The sequence below is a fragment of the Eschrichtius robustus genome, chromosome 15 (genome assembly GCF_028021215.1).
Source record: "Eschrichtius robustus isolate mEscRob2 chromosome 15, mEscRob2.pri, whole genome shotgun sequence".
Lineage (NCBI taxonomy): Eukaryota > Metazoa > Chordata > Mammalia > Artiodactyla > Eschrichtiidae > Eschrichtius > Eschrichtius robustus.
Genome location: NC_090838.1, coordinates 26915376 through 26928803, shown reverse-complemented (window position 1 = coordinate 26928803; position 13428 = coordinate 26915376). Strand labels below are relative to the sequence as shown.

Below are 13428 nucleotides of genomic sequence, written 5' to 3'. Positions count from 1 at the left end.
AAGCTTAAAGTCCCAATGGGATGAGTGCTGGGATGCAGGTGTGGGGAGCAAGTAACACTGTTAGAAGGAGTGACAGATGACTTTCCTAGGGAAGTAAGAGCCCACAGGCACCCTTTTCAGGAAACGGGTTATTAAAAATAAATTCTGCGAGAACCAAAATTTAAAAAAAAAACAATGATTCTGAGGCCATTGCAGAGTCAGACCAGCATTTTACAGCGAGACTAAATAGTGGCTCCGCTTAAATAGATGACTTGCTCCTGTCAATTTAGACCAGTTTCCTCTTCCTGATTAAAGGCTCAGCTTGTGGAGTGAGACAAGTTGAGTTTCAAATTTGGGCTCTACCGCTTATAGGCTGTGTGACTTTTGGAAAGATCCTTAAACTCTCTGTGCCTCAACTTCTTCATTTCTAAAATAGGAAGAACAACACTACAAGCTTCATAGAAATCTTGTAAGTATTTTATTTGATAATCCATATAAAGTACTTATCACAGTGCCTGGCACTTAGTAAGTACACAGTAAAGATTACTACATTACTGTCACGGTTTTGGTTGTTACTGCTTTTATATGGGAGCTAACAGTTGGCACAGATCTGTCTGTACAACCTCAAGGCCATGATGCTGTGAGACTACTAAGTGAGGAAAACTAGGAGCCTAAGCTGAGACAGCCACAGAGGAGGTGGGAAGAAAGGAAAAGGCAGAAAATCGATTATGAAGATCTAATGACTTTCTTGGAGACCAAAGGAGATGACAGAGTCAGAGGTGACACAGAGGCTCCCAGCCTCATTTCTGGGGAGAACAACGTCACCATGGACAAAACCACCAAGTCAAGAAGGAAAGCCCATTTTTCTCTCTCTGCTAGAGAGATCTAGCAGTCATTTACCCAATCAGCTTTATAAAAAAAAAAAAAAAAAAAAAAAAGGATCTAGAACTATGAGATCCAATTTGTTAGCCCCTAGCCACATACTACTACTTCGATAAAATTTAAATGAGGTACAATTTAAAATTCAATTCCTTAGTCACACCAGCCACTTGTGACTAGTGTCGATCACATCAGAAATGTTCTGTATCTGCACTGTCTATCATCACAGAAAGTTCTATTGGACGGCATTGATCTAGCCCAAAAATCAGCAAATTTTCTCTGTGAAAGGCAAGATAAATATTTTAAGCTTTGTGGCCCATTTGGTCTCTGTTTCAACTTCTCAGCTCTGCCACAGCAGCGTGAAAGCAGCCTTAGACGGTATGTAAATGAATGGACATGGCTGTGTTCCAATAAAACTATTTACAAAAACAGACGGTGGGACAGATTTTGCCCACGGGCTATGATTTGCCAATCCCTGATCTAGAATCCTAAAGTTAGAGGCACAAAACCCAATTTTAAACCTCAAATGTCATTTACAAGCTATATGATCTTGAAAAGTTACTTAAACTCTCCTAGCTTCAGTTTTCTATTGTGTAAAATAATTCATATCTCATAAGGAAGCTGCGGAAACTAAAAAGAAATGATGTTCATGAACATGATTGGCTTTTCTAAGGGATGAGTTCGGCATCTCATGATTTTCAGAGTTAGGGCAGAAGCACATCTCCTCTCTAACCCTCTATTTCTGTCAGTGAGCACCAAGTCCATGGGTCAAGAATATTATGAAACAGCAAATATGCAGGCTCAAAATTCTTTTACCTGGGCCCTTTGAACCTGCGGACACACCCTCCCCAGCATTCATCCTGGAGCTCTTGAATTTCTGAAGAAAATTAATTGCAGCTTAAAAAGTCAGAAAGCTTTCCTACTCTGACTGCACAGGTTATTATACTTTTCTTGGATTGGCTCTGAGAAATCCTGGAGTTTCACCTTTCCCCACAGCGAGGTAGGAGCAGGTCTGGAGAACGCTACTGCAGCAGCGCCCTCATCCACAGACACAGAGGTCGGAGATAGCAAACGCCAGAACCCTCTTACTTTCTTCTTTCAGCTTGGCTAAGTCAAGGACAGGGCGCGGGCAAGGAGAGAAAGTGAAGTGGTTGCAACCTTTGGCTGCAGTCAAGGAATTCTCAGGGTGTTCACCTCAGCGTATTCGAGAACAGGGAGAGCTTCCCACTGCTCCTCGGCCACTGCCAAGTGCATTTCTCTGAGTTCACAGAGTCAGCCACACCTTTTATGGCCTGGATGTGCCCTAAATTCATGCTGCCTGAGCAAACGTGGTCAATCTCCTCCATCTGCTTCCACGGTCTATCCAAGGCTGTTTTTATATCTTGCAAGAGCATTTACTCCAAATGATAGATAGCTTTGCTCAGTGCCTTTGTGCGTCTGTGTGTGTGTCTGTGCATGCGTGTGTGCGCATGTGTGACCCCTGGTCTCCTTCTGCTACTTCCCCCATGACTATCAAGGGTACCACCAACTTGCCAGTACTTTTTTCCCCTACTTGGTAAGTATCACCTTCTCCCCTCATTCTTTCTCAAGACATTCTTGCTCTTCAGACGTCCCTATCAACTTCTTCAAAATATGGTTCACCCACAAATCAGACTGGATTGAACCAAGTCACAGATCCTGAAAGATTTTACATATCTCTATGATATTACATGTGGTAAATTCAGAGGAAAGAGAAATAAATCTGCCCACTCAACGCTGGTAAAGAGCCCAGGTTTTAACTTCAGACTCTAAACGGGAACATTTAACTAGCAACAAACGTCTCCTAATACTTATCGTTTCAGCTGTTGTAGCTGAACCATAAAACTGAATTATTTATTTTTCAAATACGAATGGATGGTTGTTTAATAAGTTCAGTATTATCTGGGCAATGACAGGGAAAATAAATGCTAAGGAGAGTGTGTTTCAAATATCTCATTGGCAGGTTTCTACAATCTTATTAAAACCTGGATGTCTGCCCTTAGCTCTAGACATCAGATCTAGTCAAATAAAACACTTTGCGACCAGTCCTCTAAGTGTACCTAATCTACAACGTTCAATGTAGTAATTTTAACCAGACTACAAAGCAAATTATTTAAGGAAAAACAAATATTCACAGCAAATTCTATATTCAAACTCTAAAAATCTTTTATGCTTAAATTATACAACTGTATTTACAATACTCTACTCATGTAATTCCAATCAGCCAGAAGTTATCCCTAAATTATCTGGATATTGTCAACAATGTGATTTTTGGCCTGAAATTTCCAAATCCTTGCATCAGTTTTCAAGTGTACCTTGTATGCAAGCATAATTTTACAGTCTAATTTTACCACCCGCCAAAAAAAGCCCTATAATTAGGTGTCTGCCTGCTTTATGATCAGAACTGCCTGTGAAAGAACACGGAGGAACTTATGTGCAAAATTTCCTAATCTGTATTTGACAGGTTTCAAAGGAAAATAGTAGCAATTAGTAACAATGTTCCAAAACACTCAACAAACTCATCTAAAAGTAATGAATGAGATTGCCATTTTTATTTTATTACATTTGTCTTTATTTCACCATGTCTATCCATCACCTTAGGGCACAGAGTTAGAGATGCACAGTTAAAAGCAAACGATGGTACCTTCATGAAAAATATGCCTTGATGATATGACAAATTTAAAACTGGGGACCAGAAAGATACAACTTAACATATACCAATGCCACATTATAAAAACAGGTAAATAAAAACAAAAACCTAGCAAGACAAAAATTAATGCAGGATTGCTCTTAACATTATCTCGACAGTTTTCTGCCATGCATTAGTTTAAAATGTTTAACCTTTAATCGTATGTGACTTTGAAAAATCTGTTGCATTTACCTACTTTGTAATAATGGGCACAAGTACCCTAAAAATACGGCAGTCTTAAAAAATTCTGTGTCTGAGCACTTTACATCTAAAATGCATACATCTCTAATTGTCAGGTGATCTGTATTGATTACACTGGATTAGGTTTTGTGGCAAGAGTGTCTTTTCGGAGAAACTACATTTTCTGTATCAATATTAGAACATAAGATTTGATGGAGGATTTTTATCCTTAACAAGTTAAAAAAAAAATCTTAGAGACAGATTTGTAAGGCAAAATAGTTTAACTTCAGGGACACATATCAGTGGTTTTTGAGGACAACAGAATAGAATATTTGAAATTAGAACTGAATAAAAAAATCTGAAACACAGAGCCTTGCTAACTATTTCCCAGACTCTTCTAACCAAGAAAGTACAGTGAAACCTCATTAAATCAGACAGAAGTGACTCAGAATTTGGACTAATTAAAGACAGAAGCTGGGACAAAGTTTCACTCCACCTAAATAATGCTTAAAATACTCATGAAGGAAAAATCTGTTTTCATGTCTTAGGTATGCTAATTTTAATTAACTGTTTTCTTTGCATAAGTATAATTCCTCTGTGTGCTTGTTCTCTACCTTAAGTTTAAGCTCTCATTTTTTCTGAACACAATAAAAATGCATTTTTAAAATAAACATAGATTTATTGTAGTATATCAGGCCGCCTCCTCCCTCCTGTCATTTTAATGACATTTTCCTGCATATTTACAATATTCAGTTGACCGCTGAGTATTTACCTTCTTTTGGATACTTCCCAGTTCCCACCCCCCCAAAAAAAAACAGATGCAAAATAGTAATAAAAAGTGATCATTACTTACGAACACAACTTGAGAAGGTAGGATCTGGCCCAAATCCTATTTTGCAGGTACATCTATAGCTGCCCATGGTATTCAAACACTCACCATTAGGGCACACACCCTGTAGTTGGCATTCATTAATATCTGCAGGGAAACAATTCTTTTAGAAAGAGAAGTCAAGCTCTATGGAACAGATTCTGGCTGTAAATTGCATTCCCTGTCTTTATCACTATAACACCTCTCAGTTATAGTAAGTAAGAGATGCAAGCAACTTTTAATGCAGCACCAGTTTAATCAAATCAAACATTTACTGAACATCTACAGTTTAGCAAATATTTACTATGCACCTACTATGTACCTGGTTCTATGCTAGATACTAGAGACTTACCAGTGAACAAAACTGACCAAAGATGCCAGCCTTCACAGAGCTTATATTTTAGTGTTAGTGTTTTTTAAGTATTATAGGGCATACAGGTAAGGCGAAGACTCGCCCTGGAGACACTTATAGTCTAGTTGTGCCTATAACTATGTAAAAATTAAAGCAGGGAAAATCGTTATCACAATCAGAAGAAAGGTCATAAACCTGAAGAAATTAAATTATGAAATTGCCTGTATAGACAAATAAGAGCTACTAAAGGAAGGTGGAGGTAAGGGAGACTGCAGCATGGAGAAGAAGGTAAGACTTCATCAGGTGTTGAATTGGGGGAGAAGCCAGATGGATGGGCAGGAAGGGGTGAATGATCTACATGGGTGGACATCAGAGCATGAGCGACAGAGACTGGAGAAGGAAAGGGATCAGGAAGGAAATCATGAGTCAAACCGTTGGCTGGAAAAGAAGTTTCAGGAAGGTGAATAGTTGGAAAAAGAGCTGGTTAAAGCCAGGCTAGGTTTGGATCCAATTTTATTGAAAACAGGGAAATATACGAAAGGTTTGTGAGCAGGAGGAAGATATAATCAAGGGCGGGCTCTAGGGAAACACATCTGGCCAGCACATGGCTTGGTGAGATGAGATTAAAAGTTTGATCACTGAAGGAATAAAGCACGTATGAGACTGGTGACAAGCCAGGTTAGTGAGAATAATCAGGAAGAGAAGGAATGAAGTTTTGTTTTTTGTTTGTTTGTTTTTGAAGGAACAACTGACAATGCATGGTGTTTGGTGTTTGACTGGCCAACATGGGCACTGGATTAGAAGAGGGTCAAAGATGCCCTTGAGGCTTCTAATCTGAGCAAAGAGGAAAAGACACTATTGGTTTTGTAGAAAGTTCTGTGAAGGAAAAAGGCAGATGAAGAGATAAGTTTTCCACATGAAAGAATGCTCAACATCACTAATCATTAGAGAAACGCAAATCAAAACTACAATGAGGTATCACCTCACACCAGTCAGAATGGCCATCATCAAAAAATCTACAAACAATAAATGCTGGAGAGGGTGTGGAGAAAAGGGAACCCTCTTGCACTGTTGGTAGGAATGTAAATTGATACAGCCACCATGGAGAACAGGATGGAGGCTCCTTAAAAAACTAAAAATAGAACTACCATACAACCCAGCAATCCCACTACTGGGCATGTACCCTGAGAAAACCATAATTCAAAAAGAGTCATGTACCACAATGTTCACTGCAGCTCTATTTACAATAGCCAGGACGTGGAAGCAACCTAAGTGTCCATTGACAGATGAATGGATAAAGAAGATGTGGCACATATATACAATGGAATATTACTCAGCCATAAAAAGAAACGAAATTGAGTTATTTGTAGTGAGGTGGATGGACCTAGAGTCTGTCATACAGAGTGAAGTAAGTCAGAAAGAGAAAAACAAACTACCGTATGCTAACACATATATATGGAATCTAAAAAAAAAGAAAAATGGTTCTGAAGAACCTAGGGGCAGGACAGGAATAAAGACGCAGACGTAGAGAATGGACTTGAGGACACGAGGAGGGGGAAGGGTAAGCTGGGACGAAGTGAGAGAGTGGCATGGACATATATACACTACCAAATGTAAAATCGATAGCTAGTGGGAAGCAGCCGCATAGCACAGGGAGATCAGCTTGGTGCTTTGTGACCACCTAGAGGGGTGGGATAGGGAGGGTGGGAGGGAGACACAAGAGGGAGGAGATATGGGGATGTATGTATATGTATAGCTGATTCACTTTGTTATAAAGCAGAAACTAACACACCATTGTGGAGCAATTATACTCCAATAAAGACGTTCAAAAAAAAAAAGAGGTAAGTTTTACACTAGAAGGTCATGCTGGGATATTCAAGTATTGTATAAATATCCAGCCACAGTAGCAGATTCAGGAATAAAGTGAAAGGAAAGCATCGCTGGAAACAGAGACTCAAGGTCATCTGCATGTGGTGATTGCTATGGTCTCAACGTTTTGTGCCCCCCACCCCACCGCCAGATTCATATGTTGAAATCTTAACCCTCCCCAAAGGTGACGGTATTAGTAGGTGAGGCCCTTGCGGGGTGTTTCAGTCATGAGGGAAGAACCCTCCTGAATGGGATTACTGCCTTATAAAAGGGGCTCCAGAGAGATCCCTAGTCCCTTCCACCATTTGAGGACACAATGGAGACATCTGTAACCGGAAGAGGGCCCTCACCAGAAGGTGACCATGCTGGTGCCTTGATCTGGGACTTACCCGCCTCCAGAAATGTGAGCAATAAATACCTGCTGTTTCTAAGCTACCCAGCTGGTGGTATTTTGTTACAGCAGCCCCAATGGACTAAGTCAGTGGCCCAAGGGGAAATCAAAATGATTTGGAAGAGGAGAGACGAAAATGTGGCAATTTCTTAAAAAAGATTATAGAGTCATTTGCAAAGGTAATTGAAAATAAACAGAATGTGACAAGTTAAAAGTAAAAAAAAAATTAGTAGTCAACTATTTTATTCAGCTTATGAAGCTTAACAGTTAACAGACTTGGCTATTAGTGTTTCCATTTGAAATTATATTTACTTCTTTCAATCATTAATTCTAATAAAACTTCTATTAAGGATCCTAAAATGTTAATTTTCTACATTAAACTGAACGCCATGGTAGCAAAACATTACTAGCAGAATCGTCACATAAAAAGGCAAATGCAGCCTGCAATAAATCACTATTTGCTTATATTTCATATTCTACGTAGCCAAAGATATCTACATGGACATATTTTACCCGACACATGACAATATGACATTTTCAATGATATTCAAATGACAACCCATGTTTGTTGTGTAAATTCTACAGCATTCCAGCTTGCATGCAGCTGGAAACTGGTATAGCTAGATGACACCTGGACCAGCATATGGTCCATCACCTGCCCATCTTACTTTTGATCAGAGTGTGTGTTGTATTATAACGCACATTTATGCACAGCATGTAATTGAAAATATCCCCCTATAACTCATTCTCTTTAAGAGAACCACCATGAAGGACCAGGAAGAGTGCCAAGTCCAGTTGGGGCTTACGTGGTACAAGCCAAGCCCCTACTGTATGTCCCCACTTAAACCTCAAATTTGGGTAACCAGCTAGTTGTGGTCAAAAAGGCTGGACCACTGTTTCCCCTCATGTTCCCACTAGGGTGTGATCATCAGCCTTCCTCTTTCTCTGAGGGGCTTTTACTCCTGTTCATTGACTGTACCATTACACCTTCCATGTTTACCTCTTGGGACCCAGAATTTTCCCTTATCTGGAAGTTTCTATGACAGTACCATCCCAGTCTCCCTGCTGGCTAACCTCCCTGCAGGTTAAGGTGGTGTTTGTCCCCAACAAAGCATAGATACCTGATACACAACCACTGCCTTTTGCTCTCTTCCTATGTCCCCTCTTTGACTCTCAACATTGCCCACCACTTCGACCATGATGCCATGGGAATGGAGGACAGAAATTAAGGCTTAAACAAAAATACTATGGCTACAGACAGGAAGAAGTAGAGTGAAGAAGAGGAATCACATAAAACTTTTCCCTTCCCTTTTCCTACCATCTCTATTCTAATCAGCTTGTGACACTAGCAATACCACTTCCCCTAATTTTGGCTCCAGAAACCCAGAAGCATGGACACACTCTCACAGCTTCCAGAAAAACTCCCATTTCCTTCAACCACCTCAATTTATTTTTATCATAGTCTAGAAAATACCATAAATTAGAGATTAATTAAATTTCCAAGATGTTTTCTTTTTAAAGTTACATCCAGTTAAGTATATCAATCTTAAGTGTACAGCTATATGAGGTTTTTGCATATACATACATGTATACATACAAGTACATATGTGTATACACGTGTGTGCACACATACTGTATAACCACCACCCAGATCATGACTTAGAACATTCCCAGTGCCTCAGAAGGCACTTCATGTCCCTTCCCAGTCAACCTCTTTGCCCCCACAGGTAACTACTATCCTGATTCCCATCATTGTTGATTAGTCTTAGCTGTTCTTAAACTTCATATAAAGGGAATCATATTGTATATATTCTTCTGTCTGAATTTGTTATGCCTAAGAGATTCATCAATGTTGTTGCATACAGTTCATTTTTCATCGCTCTGTTACATTTTCTTGTGTGAGTACAAAGTTAATTTATCTGTTCTACTGTTGAGAGACATTTGGGGGGTTATTTCCAACCATGCACCTGTGAACATTCTTATATGTATGTCTTTTGGTAGGCCTAGGCACTCATTTCTCTTGGGTATATATCTAGGAGTAAAATTTCTGGGTCACTAAATAAGGCTCATGTTTATTTACTTCAATAAATATTGTCAAACAGTTGTCCAAAGTGCTTATGTCAGTTTCCATTTCCAGTACCAACTGCTCCACATCCTCAACAAATTACTGTCGGTCTTTTTCATTTTAGTCATCGAGCGGGAGTGTAGTGTTATCTCATTGTGGTTTTGACCTGTATTTCCTTTTCGTATATTTAGTAGCCATTTAGATCTAAAAGCAATCTCTCCTACAATGTAAATACCTATAGGGATGTTGTAGGTCAATAAAATTGCTTCCCTCTTAGTTGATTCTCAAAGTGGGGTATGCTTAGCTATGGGACACTTCGGGTTGTTCCAAGGACTGGGGAACACTCACTGGGTGGACACTAGGGAAATGAACAAAGTGTGGTTAGTCCCCCTTGACAAAGAAAATTGTCAATAATGCCCTCACTGAAAAACTCACACACAGGGGATGAAAATATGAGTTTATAAGTACAGAAAGGACGATCTTGAAGTAAAGTTGTCTGAGGAATGATGGAGTGGAGGTGAGTGCTTGCTCCATGAGGGGACTTGAAGGGCTGCATTCACTCAACTCAGCCTCTATACTGTCTACATCTGGATGGTCTCCTGCTGTCGCTGAGACTGTGCTTTGGCCTGAGCAAGAAGCAAAACAGACTAGGTTCCCCAGATTGCTGAGTTCGGGGCTGTGTGTGGTTTGTGATCTGCAAGACTAGAGTCCTAGCATCACCATGTCTGAGCGGGGCGCTAAGGTAATTCATCAGACTTAACTGCGACCTGCGGACCTGTCCCTGGAGACTGGGCACCCTACACACCTCTTTTAAGCAAGGCAGTTCCTTTACATCTGCTTCAAAAACTGAACTTCTAAGATGGCATTTGTAAAGAAAATTTGAAAATCACTGACATTATTTCTGTGAAAAATCATATTCCAGGTTTCAACAACTCACTCACAAATAAAACTTTAAAAAGCATTCCATTCATAAATTGTTCACTCCTAATAGGCCAAATTTGAAATCTAAAAATTGGATAGGAATTCTCTTATTTTTTGCCACTTCATTCTTCCATCCCCTGCTTCGTTCCTGAGAGGACTGTGGGTGGCTAGATAGTTTATATCCTTTGTGTTTAAAAAAAGGGCAAAAAACTTATGCCCCGTGTTTTTAAATTTAGAACCCCAGAAATTAATATGAAACATGAGCAATTATCTAAATGACTTTCTGAGGTAGTCAGGCTCTTTAAGACCTTTATAAATAAACTGAAGGAAATTAAAGATTCACAAATGCATTAAGAACAAAACATGGGGTGACTGAAAGTGTGCTCTTTGGATATGAGAAGTTTAAGGATTATGCCGAGAGAAGGCGTTATCGGGCCAAAGTTTAACAATTATATGAAACATGATCGGCTAATTATGAATTATAATTCTATTTAGGCTTCAATTCCTCAGGCTATTTTCTTATTTAAAATTAAATAAAACTTCTAGCTTGATTATAATTTTTTATAAATTACTTATATTTGACAAAAATAATTGTGTTTCAGGAGTCTCATATTTTACAGGATCAGCCCGTCTCCTTTAATGTGTTCTGATTAAACTGAAAGTATTGTAGTACTTAGTTTAAAAACACTAACCAATGGTAAACAAACGAATTTGTTCACTGTTTTCCCTCTGCAGACCACCAAATTTCTCTGGACAATTGTGGAATTCTATCCTTTGAAAGAATGGTGTAACCACTTGCATAGAACACAGCTTACTGAGTTCAAGAACAAGGTCAAGATGAATGGCGGAAGGAGCTGACTCAGAACCAGTCACCGCCCCACCCCACCCCCACCCCGCCCCACCCCGTATCTCCATCTGAGCTGCTGGGCTGGGGAGTCTAGAAGTTTGCCGAAGCAAAAGGGAAGGGAGAAACTCATACATCCCAGTGTATACCTTTAGAGCAGGCAAAATCTAGGGTGGAGGGACAGGGAGGCTACAGCTTATATGAAGATTTACACACTTCTCCATTCACTAAGAACATTTATAGAGTGTCTCTGCCCAGTACAGCCTACCATGAACCTCTGGCCATTTATCACGTTCAATAATACAAAACTGTTCTTCTTATAAATCTAAAATGGTTGAATATTGGCAGTGTCACATGGTTCAACCTAATACAAAAGAAACAGAAGGCTGGGGCATCCATTACCCAGATAGTATAAAAATACAGAGTCGTTGGGAAATATGCATAACAAGAGACTCCTTACACAACCTAATGTAACACAGCCTTAGCATTTCAGCACCAGAGAATGATAACAACGATCTAGTACTATGAGGCAAGGATCCTCATCACCTTCCTTTGTATTTGTACAGCACACCTTCTCTCACTGGAACTTTGTAACAATTTTGGACGGTGAGCAACACAACAGTTATTCGCAGTTTTATAGAGATAACTTTGTCCAAGCTCTTATTTTTTAAAAGGGTTAAGGGAGAATGGGGAAATCTAACGGGAGAAATCTCTCATTCAGACCTAGTTTGGTAACTAGGATCCTAAATTATGTCACCTAGAGCAAGTCATTTGTTTTCTCTTGATCTCACTTTCCTCTCCTGCAACGCGGATACTCCCCAAGGTTGCTTCTAGCTTAAATACCCTGACTTCAAAACAATCTGCAAGTTGCCAGAGTTGAAAATGCCAAGGAATAAATAAAGTATGACATTTACTGCATAATATATATCATGACTAGCATAAGTACCCTGTGGGAAATAAACACACTTTTATGTATCTATGCTCCTACAGGAAAGTATGTATGTTTAACAAAGTGAGTACTAATTTACTGCCTTTTTAGTAACACAAGCTTATACAGGAAATGAGGCATGTCCAGTAACCAACAGGAGTTAGGTACAAGGTGAGAACAGTACATGCAGATCTTTATACTGTGTGAAAATATGAAGTGTTTTGGAGATTCTGCTGTGTCTATTCAGTTTTTGCTGATGGACAGAAATTCCATCACACAATTCAGCAATTTGACTTCCAGTTGAAAGCAGGAAAAAAAAAAAACCACCTCTGAGGTAAATATTTTTCCTAGCCAGACAGACCATTTGTCTGTTTAACAGGGATCACTTAATTTAGATAAAGGAGGAGTTCACTCTCTAAGAGGACATATGTATTTCTTAAAACTCCCCCACCCCGGGAAACACACACCCCTGAAGGCAAGTGACACAGGGGACACACATGCTTGGATACTTTTTTTTTTTTTTTGGCTGCATTGGGTCTTTGTTGCTGCGCATGGGCTTTCTTTAGTTGCTTCGAGCGGGGGCTACTCTTCATTGCGGTGAGCAGGCTTCTCACTGCAGTGGCTTCTCTTGTTGCGGAGCATGGGCTCTAGGCGCGCAGGCTTCAGTAGTTGTGGCACACAGGCTCAGTAGTTGTGGTTCGCGGGCTCTAGAGCGCAGGCTCAGTAGTTGTGGCGCACGGGCTTAGTTGCTCCGCGGCATGTGGGATCTTCCCAGACCAGGGCTCAAACCCGTGTCCCCTGCATTGGCAGGCGGATTCTTAACCACTGCGCCACCAGGGAAGCCCATGCTGGGATACTTTTATTTAAGGGAATCAATTCCTAGATCTTGAGCCTTCATGTGTTTCCTTCTCTAAAAGTGCTCTAACAACACACTTGCCAATCTCCTTTTCCCTCTCTCCTTTACTCAGTGTCTGCTTTCTCTTCAAGGCGCCCTCTTGCCCATCTGGAATCTCCCTAGGTGCACTGCCCTACAATGTGAAATTATCAAAGGCACCAAACGAATGAACAATTCACAAGTATACCCCTCCTGAGGGACAGTCACAGGAAAAGGGATAAGTCTGATTTATTTCATAAGAAGGTCTGGTTTTGCCAATTAGGTTAGACGGCAGACATCATTCATAGACTAAATAAGCCAATGCTACAGCTCCAAGGTTTTGATGAAAATATGTTGAAAGCCCATATTTAATAAAACATGCCGGAAATGAATCTACTACACCCATTTAATTTTTGATTTAAAAAAATGCAGATATCGGCTTAAAAATGTGTGTACACCTAAGTTTTTCAAAATTATTTTAGGAGATAAGGCAACAAAAAAATGTTAGAAGATCAACATTCAAGAGCAATTTTACCCAAGGTATTTTATATAAAACACAAACTTTGTGAGA

At 39.8% G+C, this 13428-nt stretch overlaps 1 protein-coding gene across 6 annotated transcripts in view; it reads right to left on the bottom strand.

Moving 5' to 3' along the window:
* Window positions 1-13428, bottom strand: part of LTBP1 (latent transforming growth factor beta binding protein 1) — a 419491-nt gene that overhangs the window by 150164 nt on the left and 255899 nt on the right. For all 6 annotated transcript variants that reach the window (XM_068564861.1, XM_068564862.1, XM_068564863.1 and 3 more), the window contains one exon: window positions 4599-4721. In XM_068564861.1, the coding sequence (XP_068420962.1) occupies window positions 4599-4721 (123 nt within the window). The remainder of the gene's footprint in view (window positions 1-4598; window positions 4722-13428) is intronic.